Source organism: Petaurus breviceps, unplaced genomic scaffold (genome assembly GCF_028583685.1).
Source record: "Petaurus breviceps papuanus isolate PSGF00001 unplaced genomic scaffold, PetGlider_PUasm1.0 226, whole genome shotgun sequence".
Lineage (NCBI taxonomy): Eukaryota > Metazoa > Chordata > Mammalia > Diprotodontia > Petauridae > Petaurus > Petaurus breviceps.
Genome location: NW_027185890.1, coordinates 9,627,762 through 9,648,936, shown reverse-complemented (window position 1 = coordinate 9,648,936; position 21,175 = coordinate 9,627,762). Strand labels below are relative to the sequence as shown.

The 21,175-nt window shown below is 37.7% G+C and overlaps 1 protein-coding gene across 6 annotated transcripts in view; it reads right to left on the bottom strand.

Moving 5' to 3' along the window:
• The window catches only part of TDRD7 (tudor domain containing 7), a 128,899-nt gene that overhangs the window by 3,937 nt on the left and 103,787 nt on the right, over positions 1–21,175 (bottom strand). For all 6 annotated transcript variants that reach the window (XM_069095348.1, XM_069095347.1, XM_069095349.1 and 3 more), the window contains 4 exons: positions 11,371–11,505; positions 9,423–9,533; positions 2,320–2,825; positions 1,424–1,584 (listed from right to left, as the gene is read on the bottom strand). In XM_069095348.1, the coding sequence (XP_068951449.1) occupies positions 1,424–1,584; positions 2,320–2,825; positions 9,423–9,533; positions 11,371–11,505 (913 nt within the window). The remainder of the gene's footprint in view (positions 1–1,423; positions 1,585–2,319; positions 2,826–9,422; positions 9,534–11,370; positions 11,506–21,175) is intronic.

Sequence of the window (21,175 nt, the reverse complement as noted above, 5' to 3'; positions counted from 1 at the left end):
TGTGTGTGTGTGTGTGTGTGTGTGTGTGTGTGTGTGTGTGTGTGTGTTAAGGCTTATCTTGGGCAAGTCACCCTCTTTGGGCCTCAGCTATTTTATCTATAAAATGAGGAGGTTAGACAATATATATAATCTTTTTAAGTGCCTTTCAGTTCTGGGACTCTGAATCTATGAATGACATTAGTGAAATTTTTCTAGATTCTTTCACAATTTTTAATACAACTCACTCTAATAATAAGTGGTATGGGATTTGAGTTGAGCAACCTGAGTTAAGGTTTCTGAGCAAGTTACTGAGGATTTAGGATAATAAAATTTAAAATTATCTAGTTCCCCCTTTTTCATTCTACAAATGAGGAAACTGAGGCCCATCAAATGACTTGCTGAAGTTCACAACACAGGGAGTTGGTAGCAAAGCCAGGAATTCAAGCTAGGTTCCTTCCAAACTACAAATTTAGTGTTGTTTCCACCATACCAAAGCACCTCTGTCTTCTCTCTGGGCCATGGTTTTCTTTCCTCTAAAATTAACAGATTAAACTAGATAATTTTAAAAGTTTATTTTCATTTGTTAGATTCTATGATCTAACATCTCTAGAGCTCATATTACAAGTATAATAAGATACAACTTCACACAATCTTTAAAACTGAACTGAAAAATAAAATTTCATTTTTGTACATCTAGTACAAGTAGGGTACATCTAGAGTCCCCTACCCCTAAGCCTAACTTGTACATCTAGTTTGATGTTAAGTCTATAATGTTATGTTATATGTTAGTATGAAGTTAGATCAGGTTTAATAAAAGTAATGGAATTTAGGCATAATATATATATATATATATATATATAATGCCTTTTGCTTTTATATTATTCATTTCTGAAAATATTCTTCCCTCACTCAACAAGGCATCATCATGAAGATTAATAAAAAGAAAAATATCAGTGTAGCAAAACCAAATATACTGCCTGCATCTAACAATATATTTGTAATATTCTACATTTATAGTTCCCCAGTGACAGGAAGTCTCAACTCTTTACTGCAGACACAATTGGTCATAATTATTACATAGTGTTCAGCTTAGCTTTATTTTGTTCTTAACATTTCTATTATATGTCACTGTGGATATTATTTTCCTGATTCTTTTTACTTATCATCTGTTTATAAGTTTTCCCACACGTGGCTGAATTCTTAATAGTCATCATTTCTTAGAGCATAAGAACATTCCATTTTATATCTATGTAACACAAGTTGTTTAGCTAGCTGTCTCCCAGTAGATCTCTTTGTGTTCTTTGCCCTCCCAAAAAGCACGACCACTATTTTGGTGTATGCGGCATCTTTGTCTCAAGACTCCCAGAGGCTGCTATACAGCAGAGAGATTACAGACATCAAGACAAGAGCAGGTTCTAACACTGGTTCCAGTTCTACAATTTACCTGCAAGCTGAGCTGTGATGGCCTGAAAGGGCAGCTTCCGGAACACATCCACTAGAGGCTGTACTTTCCTGATGCTCACTAATTCATGTTTGCCATAGTCCAACTCATAAACGGATACGAGTCCATTGGTCAGAATTCCTTTTAAAAGTACTCTGTGCCACCTAAAAATATTTAATGGGTAAAAGAGAAAGACAGTTCCAAGTAAATATCAACCTTACAACTAAATACCATTTTATGATGAAAAATATAAAGTTAATGTGGATGATGTCTCTTTAAAGATCAAAGATCTTTATAGATGCTGCACACTTTTTGAGGACACTACCATTTCTTTATCCAGAGGCTATCAGTAACATAGTTTGACTCAAGATTAGAATGAATATCTCAACAAGGTTAAGACAATAGACATTAAGACAATTTAAAAATTCTGAACTTAGCACCAAATACAAAGATCATTTCCATATACAAGCAGAACTGAGAAAGAGAACTGTAACAACTGTATGACTATTAAAAACCAAGGACAAACCATGATGAAAGATGGATTTTCAAAAGTAAAAAATAATGTTTTCTGAAGAATTTTAAAAAAGGTTCTAATTTAGGTGAGTCCTGTTTTGATTATATGGTGAGATATCTAATGACTATGCCATACACTAAGCATAAATGGGTTTTAACAGAATGGTGGTTACTGCATTGGGATGTGAATCACACAGTTTTACAGGCTGGCAGACCCTACAACGAATCAGTCTCCTTTTCCATTTAAATCTTTTTTTTTTTTTTTGGTGCATGTTCCAAAGTGACCCTACTGGAGCAGAGAACTTTTGGCACTGACTTCTCTTGAGGACTGAACTAACATTATATATAAGGATACCCCAGGGCCACTGCACTTCCCAAATACCTACTTGTTTTCCACTTTTGCAGCATATACTTTGTCTTTTTCCACTGTGATGGGCCGCTCTTCAGACACACTATAATATAGAATCATTTCTTCCATCAGAACTTCCAGCTTATGTAATTCTTGCCAAGGCTGGATAACAAAATGACCAGGATGGCAGGCCACCGGCACATAGACATCCATGTGCTCTCCTGGCTTCGACAAAGGCATTGGAGGGGGAAGCTCCAGCACAGAAAGGTTGGTGGTGTGTTCTATTACAGACTTTGGGATGGGATTGGTGAAGTTTTTCTTGACACTTTCAAGAGTGGTTCTAGGTATTGTGACACTGTCACTTTTGTTGTTAGAAGGACTACTACCTTCACTGGGTGTAGCACTCAAAAACACATCCTTCTGATGTTTCCATAAATCCGCATTTGTAATCTGCCGATTAATACTGCGATGAGGATCTGGGAAATTTTTAGGAGTAAATAAATAAATATGTGCAATCCCTTTGGGTTCATCCAATTTCATAACCTTTTGGAAAAGAAATAAAATGATTTAATAAAACAAGGTCTACATATATCTTAAAAAAGTAAAGTTATTTACAGAATCAACATTGTGAAAAAGATGATGTAGTATTTCATGTAAACTGTGCAAATTTAAGACATGACACATTTTCCATTGTGTTCTTATATAAAGATAAAACTAGCATTAGTAACTTTAGAGGACTGATATACTTACCACACTTAAAAATCCAAGGAGAGTACTATGATATGAATTACATTTTGCTTAAACTTACTTTCATTTATGGAGGTTATATGTTTTGGGAAATATGAATAGTGATTCTATGAGAAAATTTCAATGTTATTAACACTATCCCCTTTGAAATATTAAATTACATATATAATTTTTACTATATTATTTTGGGGTATGAAAATAATGATATTTTTCTCTTTTGCTCAAAGTGCTCTATGGTCAAATTACTTTGGAAAATACCAATCTAGGGTGACTATTTAATAACCAAGTAACTATTGTAGTTAACTGATCAATCCTTAGGCTAGGATGGGGATAAATATAAAATAAATGCTTGTGGAATCAGATAAGACACAAACAAAAGATTCCAAATTGCTAAGTGACCCTGACCTAAGGGTGTCAGGCTCCTACTTCATCTAGGAGGCAAAAGTGACTTCCCTATGCAGACCAGGTAAGATAAGGCTCTGGAACACCTAAGAGGTGAGCACATCTCTGGTTTCTGTTAGAAGAGTAAAAGGAAGCTAAAAGTGCTAAAACTCCTGAACTAGATTTATTAGAATATGGGGAATATGCAGAAAATGGGATTTTTGCAGCACAGGGAATACCTAGTGTGGGAATCTTTGCATAATTTGCAACTATTTAAAGTCATAGGTTCACAGATTTAGAGCTGGACATAGATCATTTAGTCCGACCTTTTCATTTTACAAATGAGGAAACTGAGACCTAGAGAAGTTGAATGATTTGTCCAAGGTCACATAGGTAGCTAGCCAGGTTTTGAACCCAGGTTCACAGACTTTAAAATCAGTGTTCTATTTTCAGTATGTAACAGGTGACTCAGGAGGTTAAGTCCTTGGAGGTTTGCCTGAGACGCATAGATGCTACATGATTTGCCCAGCATCACAAAGCTAGTAACTGTCAGAGGTAGAACTGGAAAAGCCATCAGTATAGTACAGTGGGAAAAAAAAAGATGTGGAGTCCAATGACCTAGGTTCAAATTTCTTATTTTCTACTTCCTACACCTACATGACTGGATAATTTACTTAATATTTCTCTAAGTTCTCAGCTTCCTCATCTGTCAAGTCCCTTCCAGGTCTACACTCTGTGAACAGAACCTATGATGAGAACCCAGATCTCCACCTTCCAAGGCCAAGACAAAGACCAGGAAACACAAGAAGAGATCAGGTTAAATTAGCTTTAAATGCCAAACAATGTAGTTTATATTTGAACCTGGAGGTAATAGGGAACCACTGGAGTTTACTGAGGAAGGTAGAGGGGAAGCAGTGTCGCAGGTTAAGACTTGTGCTTTAGGAAAATCACTTTAGCAGGTCTGTGGAAGATGAACTGGTATGGGGAGAGATGAGTAAGTACAATTAGAAGGCGATAGCAATAGTCCAATTGTGAGGTGATAAGAGCTTGAAATAGGGTGGTGCCTCTGTGAATGTGGAAAAAGTTGTATGGGACAGATATTGCTGAGAAAGAAATTAGAAAGTCTATATTAGAAATGAGAGTTGAGTAGAGAGAAGAGTCAAGGATGATACTAGGGTTGAGAATCTGGGTATCTAGAAGGATGGGAGGAAGTTTAGTAGACATGTTAGAACATTCAGTTTTGTTCATAAATATTTAAAAATTCACTTACGGCATTCTAAATTTGAATCCATTTTTCTTTACCTCACATAATGCTACATGTGGTCAGATATCATTAGTGTCTCCTTTAAAAATTTTTTTTATTTCCCCCTCAACTCCTAGGTTAGTATCTTGTCTATAGTGGGTGCCAGGCCGTCAATAAGCATTCATCACTTACTATGTGCCAGGTACTGTGCTAAATCCTGAGATTTCAAACAAAGACAAAAAAAACTAATCCCTGTCCTCAAGAATATATTGTGATGGGGGACACAACATGCACTCAACTAGGTAAAGCTAAGCAAAGATGAAGGGAATATAACAGGGGAAGGCAGTAGTGACCAAAGAGGACACTTGTCAAAGGGGTGTTGGGTGAATGTCTCATGTGAACTTTCATGTGCATTTTTTCTTGTGTTGCTTCAGTGCTACATTATTTCCATGTTTAAACCAGCGGCAGATATACTATTCAAAATTAATAACAAAAGTTTTTATTGATAATCACTGTGCCTAAAACTGCAGAGGACACAAAGGAAGCATTAAAAGAATGCCACTTGCCAAGACAAACTTACCGCCTAGTTGGAAAGAGACAGTCCAGCCAAGGAACACTGGCAATATTGTACAATACGACTGGCAACATTGTACAATATGACCGGCAGTATTGTACAATATGTAACTACAAGTTAACTTGAGACTCAAACTCTAGGTTCTATGGGAGTTCAGAAAAGGAAAAAAAAATTTTGTATGGGATCTATTTAGTAAGGGGAAGATGGCACCTGAAGAAAGTGGAACTGGAGCTAGGTTTTAATTTGACATCTTTGGAAAAGTGGCATTAAGATACAAAACTTGGGGAGGTGGAGCCAAGATGGCGGAGTAGAAGCACGACCTTCCTGCGGCTCCGGCTTCCACCTTCCCCAATCCATGTAAAAAGGGGACTCTAAACAAACTTTGGAGCTGCAGAACCCACAAAATGACACAGAGAAGCTAACCTCCTGCTGAGGGCAGCCAGGCAGGCCGGCAGGAATCCAGCACAGCTCTCTGGGAGCCAAACCCAGCCCCACACTGAGGCTTTAGCCCCAGGGCAGGCCTGAAGAGCCACTGGCCAGAGGAACTCCAGATCAGCAGCAGCTGTGGCCATTTCCAGATTTATCAACACATAGATGCGAAGGGCAAAGTGAAAGGTCAGTGCAGTCTGGGCTTTGGGACCAGTAAGTGGGAGTACGTGGCTTTTACCCCCGGGGTGAGAAGCCGCTGAGAAGGCAGCACAGCCAGCCAGTGCCACGTGGCCCGCAGAGTATAGGGGGACCAAGCACCAGTCTGAGGGGTAATTGTTCTTGCTTTAACCTGCTTGGATCTGGATTGCAGTCTAGGGTGGAGGTCCTGGGGTGTGTGTCTAGCTTGCCAGAGCATATGGAGATGTCAGAGACGGCACCCATCTAATACCTCCAGCATCTGAGAAAACCCCAGCGTTTGGGATGAAAGCTCTCCTGTCTGGTGGCAGAGTCCTACTGTGGCAAAAAGCCCAGGGGTCAAGTGACTGAGGGGCAACATGACCAGGCAAAGGAAACATAGCAGACAGAAGATTACAACATTAGACTCCTATTTTGGGGACAAAAAGGAGCAAAGCATGGAACAGGAGAAAAACAATGAAGTCAGAACTCCTGCACCAAAAGCTTCAAAGGAAAATACAAGCTGGTTACAGGCCATAGAGGACCTTAAGAAGCAGATAAGAGAACTGGAGGAAAAATTGGGAAGAGAAATGAGAACAATGCAAGAAAATTATGAAATGAGAGTCAACAGCCTGACTGAGGAAAATAACACCTTAAAAAACAGACTGACTCAAGTGGCAAAGGAGGCTCAAAAAGGCAATGAGGAGAAAAATGCCTTAAAAAGTCGAATTTGCCAGATGGAAAAAGAATCTCAAAAGCTCACTAAGGAGAATCATTGCTTCAGAATTAGATTGGAGCAAATGGAAGCTAACGACTTTATGAGAAATCAAGATGCTGTTAAACAGATCCAAACAAATGAAAGAATAGAAGGTAATGTGAAATATCTCAGGGGAAAAACCACTGACCTGGACAATAGATCCAGGAGAGATAATTTAAAAATTATCGGTCTACCTGAAAGCCATGACCAAAGTAAGAACATAGAAATCATCCTCCAGGAAGTTCTCAAAGAAAACTGCCCTGATGTTTTAGTACCAGACGGCAAAATAGAGGTTGAAAGAATCCACCGATCACTTTCTGAAAAAGATCCCCAAAAGAAAACTCCTAGGAATATTATAGCCAGGTTCTGGAATTCCCAGATTAAGGAGAAAATGTTACAAGCAGCCAGGAAGAAACAATTTGAATATTGTGGAAACACAATCAGGATAACCCAGGATCTGGCAGCTTCTACACTGAGCGATCAAAGGGCTTGGAATATGATATTCCGGAGGGCAAAGGAGCTGGGATTAAAACCAAGAGTCACCTACCCAGCAAAACTGAGTATCATGTTTTAGGGGAAAATATGGTCATTCAGTGGAATAGAGGACTTTCAAGCATTCTTGCTGAAAAAACCAGAGTTGAATAGAAAATTTGACATTCAGCTACAAGAAGCATGAGAAGGTAAACAGGGAAAATAAATCATAAGGAACTTATCAAAGTTGAACTATTAACATTCCTACATGGAAAAACAATAATTGTAACTTATGAAACTTTTCTCAGTAGTTGAAGGGATTAGAAATATATATATATATGTCTATATATGAGGGTATATGGGCATATGAATATATATGTGAATGTGTGTATATATGTTTACAGGTATACATAGATAGACGGCACGGGACCATACTTAAAAGGTGAAATTGAGAGGTGAGAGGAATATAATGAGAAGAGATGGGGAGAGACAGATTGGGGTAAACTATCTCATACAGAAGAGGCAAGGGAAAATGGTTACAATGGAGGGGAAGAACAGGAAGGCAAAAGGGTCAACCTTATTCCCATTGAATTTGGCTTCAGGAGGGAGTGAAATACATACTAAATAGGGTATCTCACCCTACAGGAGAGTGGGGGGGGGGTGAGAAGGGGGATGATGGAAGGAGGGCAGCCTTGGGGGGAGGGAAGTTGGAAGCACCCACTTTTGAAAAGGGATGGGATCAAAGTAGAGAACAGAACAAGTGGGAGGTGGGATAGGAGGGAGGGAAATATAGTCAATCTTTTACATTATATCTACCATGTTATTTTTTTGCATTAGCCACACATGTACAACCTATATTGAACTGCTTATCTTCCCAGTAAGGGTGGGTGACAAGGAAGGAAAGGGGTATGGGAGAAAATATGGGAGAAAGCAGACTGGAGGAGGGGATAGCCTGTGGGACTGCTATTTTGGGGCTGTGGGTAGGGGAAAAACAGGGAGAAAATTTGTAACTCAAAATCTGGCAGAAACGAATGATGTAAATCAGAAGTTAGCATTAAAAAAATAGTAAGAAAGAAAGAAAAAAGAAATTAATGGGGAAATGGACTAAAACTTTATCCAGACCAATATGAATGGATTGAGAACAAAAATTTCTGGAAAGGGGAGAAAAATTTTACAGAAAAAAAGAGTGGAATTTTCTATCCATGCTGCAAAAAAACAAGGCAAGAGCAATAAAATAAACAAAAATACATCTCAAAAAAAAAGATACAAAACTAGCAGATTTCTTTTGTAGATGTTCAAAAACAGAAATGCAAGCAAATCAATTTAAAATGCAAATCCAAGAAAAGTAAAAGCAATTATTTCAACCTTTATTTTTTGTTTATAAACCAAATTATGCCAGTTTCAACTTATGCTGCATTTCAAAAGTATATGTTAATTGTATACATGCATTTCATACCAGTTAGCCAAGTATACCTAAATCTTGTATGCTAGTAAGAGGCAGCATGGTGCAGTAGTTAGAGCTCTGTAATTAAGATTCAGTTGGGGTCCATGGAACCACCAACTGTCTGACTCACCATAGGCAAGTCCCACACACTCATCATACCCAACTGCCCACTTTACCCAGTCAACAGAATCTCCCCAGGCACTAAAGGAGAAAACCAGCATTAATTACCACACAGCACTGCCATGAAGAAATTGTATAATAAATCATAAAGTGCTACATGGGCAAGTTATTATAGAAAATAAAAGCTCAAGTATTTATACAAAATTCTACACTTAATGATAATTTCTAAAAGAGAAATGTTTCATGGTATAGGGTACTTAATTCCTTATCACCAGTTAAAATGGTGGCAAAGTGACACCTATTGGCATAACTGTGGCACATGAATGAGAGAACAAAATAAAGGCTATACCAGGGGTGGGCAACCTGTGGCCTTGAGGCCACATGTGGCCCTCTATGTCCCTTTGACTGAATTCAGACTTCATAGAACAAATCCCCTTAATAAAAGGATTTGTTCTGTAGAACTTGGACTCAAGCAAAAGGCCACACCCGAGGACCTAGAAGGCCTCATGTGGCCTTGAGGCTGCAAGTTCCCCACCCCTGGATACAAAAACCTCAATGTTTTCAGTAATAAGGACAAAAAGTAGGACAAGTATTTTACAAATATCACAAAAATTTAGGATAATTTCTCAAACAAGAAATCATTTAACCACAAGCCATCCTATATATAAAAACATAATGGAGCTCATGACCAACTCTGACAGAAAGTCTTCATTTTACTATAAAATAAAATCTTTCAATTACATTTATAGCTTTTTCTTGTTAGAGCTTTAAGTGATTAAGCTGTTCGATAAAATGCTAACCTTAATGCTGCAATCAGAGCAGTTCAAAACCGTGTCTCTTAACCAAAGCACAGCATCCGGTGTCCACATGCCAATAGTAAGTGGAAGATCAGCTAAACAGCACTTAATGGCCTGGAAAAAGTATAATGAAAATGTATGAATGTTTTTAGCCTATGCCATTCTAAATTTCGTGTTACCTATAATAAAAACATTATTTTCTATAATTCAGAGATTTCCAAAGAACAAAGCAATCAAGTGCTACTTATGAAAACTCACTAAATCATTACAGCATTTTAACTCTCAGTTTGTGAAGAACATAGCCTGGGCAGAGATGCCAGACCTGCCACTTACTACTCTGGTGACTTATTCATGTATATTCAATTCTCTGGGCCTCTGTTTCATTATCTGTAAAATGGGGTGGGGGGCAACTAGACAGCCTCTAAACTTTCTTTCATCTCTAACTCTATGATAATATGAGATGCTGAAATCTAACACATGATAACTAAAAAACAAACACCCTACCCCTACCCCCATAACTAAAGCCTTTGGTTTTTATCTTATCTCTTGTTATTTGCTGCTCTGCAATTTCAGTCATGTCTGACTGTGACCCCATTTGGGGTTCAAGTCTTGGCTGAGATTCTAGACTGGCTTGCCATTTTCTCCTCCACCTCATTTTTAGATGAGGAACTGAAGCAAACAGGGTCACACGGCTAGTAAGTATGTGAGGCTGGATTTGAACTGAGATCTTCCTGCCTCCAAGCCTGACACTCTATCCATTCTGCCACCTAGATGCCCCAATATGACATGCTGAAATCTAACATAATTAAAAAAAAAAACCCTCAAAAACCTTTGGTTTTTACCTTATCTTCTTACCATACCTCATTTTTATCTGAGCAGCTGCTACTAAGCAAGCAGTAAATCCCTGATCCTGAGTTTTCCCTCCTCTTAGGGTCCTATAAAGCTATCTGGGCTGAGCCTAGGCCAAAAAGGTGAAGGAGGTGAAGCTTGTTCCCAGGGCCCCTGTCTTTTAGCAACTTTTCTGTGCTGGATTCCCTTTTCATATTTTCATCTCCTGAGCTGTTCCATACTATGATGCTTTTCTTAGGCACCAATAAATGCCCTAGACTCTTCTGAGCTCCTCTTCCCTATTAAAATGTACTCAGACCTCCTGGCTATCCTAAGCTTTCATTTTAGTGGCAATATGGAGAGACTCAATACTATAAAACACATTCATTTTTATTTCAGAAAAGGTCAAGGGTTGTTGTTATTGGGGCAGCTCGGTGGGGCAGTGGATAGATAAAGCTCTGGGTTTGGAGTCAGGAAGATCTGAATTCTAATATGATCTCAGACACTAGCTGTGTGACCCTAAACAAGTCACTTTACCCCTATTTGTGTCAGTTTCCCCAAATGTAAAATGAGCTCGAAAAGGGGCAAACCACCAAGTAAGTATCTCTGCCAAGAAAACCCCAAATGGGGTCACCAGTGAAAACAATTAAACAATAATAACAATGGACAAAGGTTAGGAAAGAGAATAATGACAATACTTTGTTTTTAAGCATTCTAGAAATATACATTTAGAAACAATACAATTGTATTAGTGCATGTATATGAATGCCAGTACTGTTTATTTTGCAATATTTTACTTACTGATCATTTTTCATCAGTTTGTTAAAGACTGACTCCTACTATGCAACTAGTTTATTTCTAATTAACTATCTGAACTTGGAAATGACAAAACTGTATTTCTTAAAATACATTCATATAAATAATAAAAAAGACTGGTACTAATATAAGTTTTAATTGGCAATATTTTAATATACTTTTGAAAATAAGCAAACAACTAAAACTAGGCAAGTTTCAACTTAAAAACAGGATTTAGACTGATCTGAGACTATGCTTTCTTATGAGTATTTAGTAGTGATTATGGCTACACTCCAAATACTGCAAATTATCTAAAGTGATATATTACCTGGGGTGGTATTGCAATCAATTCTTGTAGAAATCGAGGTGGAATTTCTCTGAGTTCTGACACTTTTACAGATGTAACCGTGCCAGTATCCAAGAACTGAACATCAAGAGCCCGACTACTGTGAACGTTTGTTATCTAGAATGAAAAAAAGCATTTATTAACTTAAGATGGACAAAACATAAAGACATCTGAGCACTAGAATTCCAGCTCACATTGACAAGACCCTAGAGCCAGAGCTGCCAGGGGCATCAGAGGCCAGTCTAACTCCACAGTTTTACAAATGAGGAAGCTGAGGTTTAGCCAGGTGCTATAAGTGACCTGCCAACAGTAACACAGTCATACTGAGTGTCGGATGTCTGACTCCAGAACCAGGATTCTTTCTACTTAAATAAGCAATAAATAGCAGAAAATACTAGCACTAGCCAACTAAACTGATCAATTGTCATAAATTTAAAATGTATTTTTACGTTTTATTTAAGCAATTTAGGTTTAGGAAGATTTAATAAACATTCTTTCCTACAAAGAGCACATTTTATACAGTATATCTTAGTATATACTCCTCAAAGAAAGTTTTCATCTAAAAATTACATTTACATTAAATCAACCAGTTAAGAATATAAGATACATTATCCTGGATCAGACTAATTGTTTCTTTGTGCTAGCGGTATCACAATGAATGCTTTGTGGGAAATCATGGTTAGTCTACATTATGGTAACATTAAAAGATTAAGGGCATTTTTCAAATAATCCTAGTTTCCCTTAACAAACAATGTGATATTTGCAATCACTGAAAAATAGGTTTAAATTTTAAATTTAAACCTATTACATAATACCGAGGTCTTTATATGACACCAGGTAGGCCTTGAATACGGTATGAAATAAATATTTTAGTGATGAGGCCTCATTTTTTTTTTTTGCTTTTTGGAGGGCAAATGGGTTAAGTGACTTGCCCAAGGTCACACAGCTAGTAGTTTTTTGTGTTAAGTGTCTGTGGCCAGATTTGAACTCTGGTCCTCCTGATTCTAGGGCCGGTGCTCTATTTACTGCGTCACCTAGCCACCCGATGAGGCCTCATTTTAAAACTGAATTTTTTTTAATTAAAAAAATGGAAGAGAATATATAAATATAAGAAACGAACAGAGAAATGTCATATAGAACAATATCTGAACAAAGTGGACAAAGATGGGTGTCACTTCTCACTCCTGAAATGTAATGTCACCAGCTGCTACTTCACTTGCCATCAAACAGCTCTCCAACTCTGATATCCTCTTGGTTTAATATGAAACCACACTGAATATTGGAGGGCTTGAACCCTGGTCCTAAATCTTGGATTGCGCATAGACATCCATGGCAATCTACTTGGCTACAGGCTCAGAGACTGGAAGTGAGGTGCTAAAACTTCTAATTATTCATGAACTGATTATTTTCTCTGAGTAAAAACTATTGCTGACTGCCAGGTTGTTCTGATTACAGTGTAGGACAGGTTGATCACTAATCTCAGTTCCCCAGTGATACACTAAAAGCTTGGCCAGTCTGCAGTCAACCATCTCCCTTCCCTGTAGAGTCTGTGCTCCGACCAGCAGGCATACTGGAAACATTGTATATGCTGCTTTGGGTCCATGGAGCAATGATGACAGATACCAGACAACAGGAGAAACTACTCAAATCCTTATTTTCTTTTTTCTTAGCTTACTGATTTAAAAAGATAACACCTTAAGAGTGTGGGAACCAAAACTGAAGAGAAGTGCAGAGATAATAAACCAGTCCTTCACTGCCCAGACAAATTACATCCTAGATTATAAAAATAACTCACAGTTGTGGTCCCTGAGGCACTATGGGTGACTGAACAAACATGGAAACAGGTGGTGTTTTCTAGGGCAGGAACCAGGTAAAATTTTCAGTGAGGGAAAGGTGATGGCCTTGACAAAAGTCTGAAATGAACTACTCAAAAACATCTATTTAGTAATCAAGGAAGCAGAGATGTTATGAGTTCATTAAGAACAATAATGGCAGACTGATCTTCAATACTTTTTTTTTTTGACAATTACTAGATTGGTAGCACAGGGAAACACCTCAGACACTACAACTAGATTTCAGTCATGTATTTGACAAAACGACATCTTTCTTTGGAAGGTAAAAGGATGACAAGTAAAGTTTGGTGGATCTGGAAGTAACTGAACAACTGGCCACAAAGAGTACTGATTAATCATTGATCGATCAATCTTAACCTAAAGGGATACCTATAGTGGTATGCTACAAGGATTTTTTTTTTCTTTTTGGAGGGCAGTTGGGGGTAAGGGACTTGCCCATGGTCACACGGCTAGCAAGTGTTAAGTGTCAGAGGCCAGATTTCAACTCAGATCCTCCTGACTCCAGGGCTGGTGCTTTGTTCATTGCACCATCTAGCCACGCCAGGACTTTGTTTTTAAGTCATGCTCTATTCAAAGTATTTCCCAAAATTTAGATGAAGATACACTTGAATTTAGATGAAGATACACTTGTTTATCAAACTTGATGGTGATGGAAAACTAAGAGGGATAGCCAATACAATAAACAATGGGGAAATATAATCTAAAAAGACCTCAATAAGCTGAAGGGACACACTCAAAGAAAACAAAAATCTATAGGAATAAACATAAAGACAAATACTCAGCTCACAACAAATCATCTATGTAAGTATAGGACGGAGGAGATAAGACTATATATAGCAGTAATTCATTAAAAAAAAAGATGAGAGTTTCAGTGGACTGCAGGATGCATGAGTTAACAGGAAGACATGGGAAACAAAAAAGAGCTCTTTTCTCCCCCTTAAAAAATGCTTTCTGGTTGTCTAATGAAAACAAAATTTAAAAAAAAAAGTTTTTAACACTTTTAAATAATTTATTTCAAATTAATAAAGAAGGAAGATTTTTTAAAGTGTTATTTCTCAGAATCAGAGTTGGACAGGATTTCAGAAGTGATCTAGTCCAACCCATAAATGAGTAAGAATTCAATCGACAATCTTCCTCACACATAGTTATCCAGCCTTTGTTTGGAAAGCCTAGACTGAAAGGGAAACCACCAGCTCCAGAGGCAGTCATTACACTTTTGTACTGTTCATTTCACTTCTGGATAGCTCTAATTGTCAGCAAGTTCTTCCTCACATTAAACCTAAATCTGCCTCTTTGCAACTTCTATCCAGTGTTCCCAGTTTTGTCCTCTCCAGTCAAGCAAAAGAAGTCCTCTTCCACAGGATGACTACTTGTTTATTACTTGAAAACAGCTGTGTGGTCCCTACCAAGTCTTCTCTTCTCTGGGTCTTTCAAATGAACTTCATACAGCATGACCTCAAGCACCTTCTTCATCCAGGTAGGCAGCCCTTTGTTGGGCATTCTCCAAGCTTATCAATATCTTTCCTAAAATGTGCCCAGAACTCAGTATCTTGCAGTTCACAATGAGGGGAGAGAGAGGCACAAGAAATACATTATGTTAACAAGGCAAAGGAAGAAGAATGCATCTTTGATGACATTTGGAGAGCCCTGTGTTGTTCCTTGCTTCATACTCAGTTAGTTTTAGCACAAAGTCAAATCCTCACTGAATAGAAGTATAATGCTTAAATAGAAAGGAAATGACAGTTGTCTGGTATGTTATCCTGGTCATATGACATCTAAAATACTGTGTTCATAATTCTGATTGCCACATTTCAAAAGATAAAGTGACAAGCTGTATTATAACCCAAGGAAGGCTGAAAAGGATGGTGAGGGGATTTAAGGTCTCTGACTCATCACAAGGAAAAGCTTCATAACAAAAATTCTGTAAAAGTGGAAGGGTTATCTTAGGAAATAGTGAGTTACCTGTACCTAAAAGGTCTCAAAGGTTGAATAACCACTTCGAAACATTTCAGAGAATTCATGCTTCACAGTTAAGGAAAGAGACTAAAAGATTCTTATCCTTTCTGTCCCTGAGATCCTCTGATTTACACTAGAAATGAATGCAAGGCTTATTTTAGAACAAGTGCCAAAATAACAACTGTACACAAAGGGAGAGAAGTGTATAGCCTGCAGTTGTCATGGCAACTATACAGTAAGAGAAGATCCTGATCTAAGCTCTGCAGGATAGATAGACTTTGGATAAGCAAACTCAAGGGAGCCAGGGGGAAAGGCATTTCAGGCTGAGACAATAGCAGAATAGAAATTGGAATTAGGAATGAACATAGTATTTTGCAGTGGAGCATTCTGAGTAGTGGGTACTCTAAAAAACGTTTTATGAATCTTTTTTCTTTCTTGATTTCTTTCTTTCTTTCTCTCTCTCTTTTTTTAAGCAATTGGGGTAAAGTAACTTGCTCAAGGTTACATGGCCAGTTATTTCTGGGTGTGGTGCTAAGTATCAGAGCCCGGATTTGATCCCAGGTCATCCCAACTCTGGGGCCAGTGCTCTTACTTACTGAGCCACCTGGCTGCCGCTTGAGTCTTTTTTCTTAAATAGCACAGAATGTCACATTTCAGTTACTAAACACAAGAGAAAGAGCTTAAGACCCAAAGTTCTAGAGATTATACTTGGTGCAATGTGACTGATTGCAATGTGGCTAAATGAGTAAACTTTAGGAGAAATGAAGAATTTAGTTGGTCTATGATTAATCTTATCTAGAAAAGTGGTAATTCAGTCTCCATTTGAAGATTTTCCATTGATGGGAAATTCACTACTTCTCGAAGCAGCACATTTCACTTTTAGATACATTTAAATGTTAGGCAGTTTTTCTTAATGACTCTATAATATATGAGCAAAAAGAGAAAATGAGCGATCACATGGCAGGAATAAGGAATAACAGCTAGACAGCGTGAATGCTCCACTGGAATCCTTGTGATATCAGAAGAAGGGAAGAAGGCCTCCAGCACGTCAGGTGATAAATTTATGGGAGAACATAACCAAGACTTGCATAGGATGGTTAAGTATGGATAGGTTGTAATCTATGTCACTGGAAGGAATATTCACATCAATGAGATCATCAGTTTAAGCACTTGAGTCTTGAATACTATCTCACTATACATTCTATCCATTTGTCCTAATTCTGCTCACCAGGGCTAAGTAGGAAAAAACATTATATTCTTCTTTTTGACAAATCTCCAGATATTTGGTGACAGTAATCCTATCCCCTAACCTACAACTCTTCTCTTTCCTAAATAAAACTTCTCTGCTTCTTGAATTGATATCTCATGCAGCACCCTTCTGGGTCTGGAGTCAGAAAGAACTGACTTCAAATCTGGCCTCAGATACTTACTAGCTGTGTGACCCTGGGCAAGTCATATAACCCTTGTCATGCCTCAGTTTCCTCATCTGTAAAATGGGGATAATAGCACCACCTACCTTCCAGGGTTGTTGTGAGGATCAAATGAAATAATAATTGTAAAGTACTTAATACAGTCTCTGACATATAGTAAATGCTATGTAAATGTTAGTTATTATTGAGTAACTTTACCATCTTAGTCATCTTCCTCTTAGATAGGCATAGTTCATCAATATTCCTTCTAAAATGTGATACCTTAAACTCAACACAATAATTTCAGTTTTTTTTTGACCAGGGTAGAATATGACGGAATTATCACTTATCTCTCCATTAACATTTCTGTTAATGCAGCCTATAAATTAACTAAAATTCTTAATTTTCACATAAAAAGCTTTCTAGTCATACCGCCATCATTCTGTACTTGTACAATTTTTTTTAACTCAAGAATAGGATTTTAATTTATCTCTTAAAATTTTATCTTGTTAGTTGTAGATCACCATTTTAGCCTTTCAAGATCTTTTTTTTTTTTTGTATTCTCTGGTCCTCCATTCTTCTCTGCTTTTTATATCATTCAGAAATCTGCTAAGTTTTCATTCAAGTCACTGATAAAAATGTTGAATTGAACTCAAAGTAATGGATCCCTTGTCATTTAATGGATGCTATTCTTTAAGAAAGCTAACAGGTGTGGGAAAAGTAACAAGAAGCAGAAGAGAAAAGAAAGAAATGATAAAAAGAGGAAAAAAGGGGAAAAAGTAGTATACAGAAGAAGCAGGTGGCATTGACAGTCAGAAGATTACAAAGAAGATGGGAAGTAGCACACACTGAAAGAAAAAAGAGACATTAACAAAGGGGTAGAAAATAGAGTAACTCCATAGAGAGATTTGTAGGGAAGCACTATGTCATATTAAAGGCATAGTCACATAATAATAACTGTACTGTGTGTAGGGAAAATAGTCATTTAGATCTCAATAATTACCAACTTTGGTAATGTATAATGCTAAAAGTCCATCATCCATAAGGCAACTATGAAGCAGGGTATGTGGTGTGTGTGTGTGTTTGTGTGTGTGTGTGTGTACATGCATTAGATTCATCATTAGATGTAATTCAACAAACATTTATGAAGTACCAACCACCATGTGGTAAGCCCTGGGTGTCTTAGGTGCTAGGGAGAGAGAAACAACCGTCTCTGTCCTCAGGGAGCTGACATACTACTAACAGTTAAGATTAGGAGGCAGCTATTTGTGTTTCTTTAAATCTAACACTAAGTCATACAAAAAGTAAGGCTTTTTTGTTTTGTTATTTTCATAATGTGTTCTATTTTTATGGAAAAGGCAAAGTAGGCAAGGTTCTTAACTGACTCATGTTAACCTGTACTCAGTACCTGTACTTAGTATCATGTTGTTGTTTTGAATCTAACAGGAGGAAGGGTTGCTCAAAAGGGGCAAGTGTATAAAATCTGGCTGGTTGAAAGGGATACCTATGGACAAGAGAGATAACAGGTAGGTTCTTCCTTATATTTAGCTATAATTTGCTTCCCCTTTACCATTGGTTTTGTTTTTCAGATATGCCAGTCAGATATTTGAATATAACTCTAATATTCCTTCTTAGCCTTATATCCTCTAAGCTGAATATCCCCAATTCCTTTAATTATTTCTGCATATGAAAATTTCCAGAACGACTCTGTAGCCAAGCTGCTCTCCTATGAACTCACTCTAGATCATTAATACCCCTGCTAACATATGGCACCCCTAAATGAACACATAACTTGGATGTAGTATGGCCAATGTAAAGAAAAAGGTGATTACTGATTCAAATGTTATCTTATTTTAATAAAACTAAAAATTGTGTTAGTATTCTTACATATCTGGGACATCACCAACATTCTATGCTTGTGCCAAAACCAAAAGATAAAATTTGTCTATAGTATCCCTATGGTTTACTAGTCTTCTAAACAAATCAAAAGTAGGTTTGCCGTGGAATTAGTTGAAATTCTTGTCTTCCAAGCCAGAGACAAGATAAGGATGTGCAGAATAGACACCCATGCAAGATACAGTAGTAAAAGGCAAATTCAATTATTAGAAGTCATATTCTGCTATACTTAAATGAGATCTAGCCTTCCACTGCCATATTCTAATCATGAATCCCATTATAAGAGTTCTGTTATATTGAGGTATTCATCTTTATCTCTTTGTGTTACAATTTCAAGTTTACTTTCTGTGCAACTTCTACTCTGTATTACTAGAATAGTCACAACAGAAGGTGCCCAGTTTGCTATTTTTACTTTAGAGATACTGGACACCTCTTTCTCTTTCATGGCTTTTAAAAATGTCATTGTTCTTCACCTCCATATCAAGCAATTCCATTATGCATATTACTCCTTCCTCCTCAAATTTCCATTTAATCTAGCTTTCCCTTCTCACCTGGGTAAGGGAGTTTCCTTTCTAACAAATTCTTCCCAATTTTTATGATACATATACTTGGTTCTTTGAAAGGAGCCTTCTGTTCTGTACTAAAAGCTATGTTCCAGAAAACTAACTCTTGGTGACATCACCTTCCCTCATCCTTATTTCCTCATCTGAAGTCAAAGCTTTTGATAGCTCCCCTTTGTCTACTAAACAGAAGCTGTCTGTGATCTGGCTCAAATCTGTCTTCCTTCATTAACTTCATATTTCAGGCAAACTAGACTACTAGTACATTGTTCCCTGAACTCATCTCATGTTTTGCCATCTTAATCTTCTTGCTCACGCTCTTTCTCCTTTCACCTGGAATGTCCCTTTCGTCATTTTCAACCAGTCCAAATCTCCTATTTCTTTCAAGGTGTACACCTCAATGGCCACCATCTTTGTTTTATTTTTTCTGATCCTCTCGAGGGAGAAAGAACCCTCCTCTCTTCTGAATTTTTCTACTACTTTTCTACCTCTATTATGTTACATCACATTCTCTTTGGCATTAGAGTTGTGCATATGTTCTGTACACCTTACAAAACTATAAGATCTTTGGGGTCAAAGATCATTATTTGTATTTTTGTCCTTATAACACCCAGCCCCATAGAGGGCATTCAATAAATGTTTGTTGAATTAATTATCTTCAATCATCAGGAGAAATGGAAATGCCATCTGGATAGATGTATATACACAAATACCATGTGTGCACATGTATGTGCATGCATGCGTGTGTGTGGGTATATATAAAATATGTTACTAAGAACACCTTTTAGGTGCCTTTTTTGTACTATGTGTTTCTATATGAATCAAAAGAAATGGGTAGTGATGGGGAAGTCTTCATCACACTTCAGGCAGGCTCTTTATCACGCTTCAGAAATGTGGCACATTTTTTCTAATTAGTCACATTAGGTTTACATTTAACTAAATCTGAGCTCTTCAGTAAGGAGTCACAATTCATCACAAAAATTCTTCTTGGGGGTGGTAAACAGGGTCTTCTCACCTGCAATGATCCACCTCAGTGGTTGACTGAGTATGTGATGCTGCTTCTTCCAAAGATCAGAAATTACTCTCCATGGTGAAAGACTCCCATTGGTTCTCCTTTTTATTTTTTTTTTTAAATTATACCTCACAATCTTTCATTAACCAATATCCTGACACTTGTTTTCCTTTCTTTTTTTTTAATGCCCAGGAATTTTGCTTTCTAATTTCCTATAATATTTCTTCCATGCTTTCTAGGGACCCTTCCTTCTCTCTACTAAGCTGAGATACAGAGAGGCATTCCTCAAGCCCTTTCACCCTTCCCCACTGGCAGAGATCAGCTTGCATTTACAGCACACAAAATTGGTGTGTGCTGGAAGGAAAGAAGGAAAGAAAGAAGGCAAGCAGGAAGACAAACATAGCACATACCCTGCATGTCACTGCACCAGCTCCCTTGTTGTCCGTATTTCCTGGATCTCAAGATGAACTAAGAGTCCTTTGTGGCTCCCCTGGAAACTGCAGCACAGGCAGAGGGCTAGGTCCTCTAGGGAGTGCTCACAGTTCTATCAACATTCTCATGGGGAGATGAGACAAACATATGGAACAGTTAAAAGCAGTGCAAGGCAATATACGACTAAGTGCCAAAATGAGTGGTACAACAGACAATAGGTGCTATAAGAGGGCATCAGTGTAGGGCTAGAATGTCTAGGAAAGTTTCCTGGAGAAGCTGGGTCTTGAAAGAGTCTGAATAGAGGTAAAGAGGAAGGAAGATGTGCCAGGTGCAGGAAACAGTATAAGCAAAGGAGCACAGGTAGGAATGAGCACGAAATATTCAGGTGAAAGGGAAGAGACTGGCCTGGCAGGAATGGAGAGTTTATTCAGCCTTACATGCCAAGGAGAAGACTTGGGATTTATCCCAGAAACCATTCTTCCCATTCTTATGATTAGAGCCTTACACATTTACAGGATAACATTAAAGTTGAGACATGCCCTTAGTTTATCTATACTAGTGCCCTTTGCTTTACAGCAGGGATGGCATCTTTTTATCCATCTATGGGTAAAAGGATGGAAGCAGACCATCACTGCTACTTCACTAGACCACCACAATTAAACTTGAAAC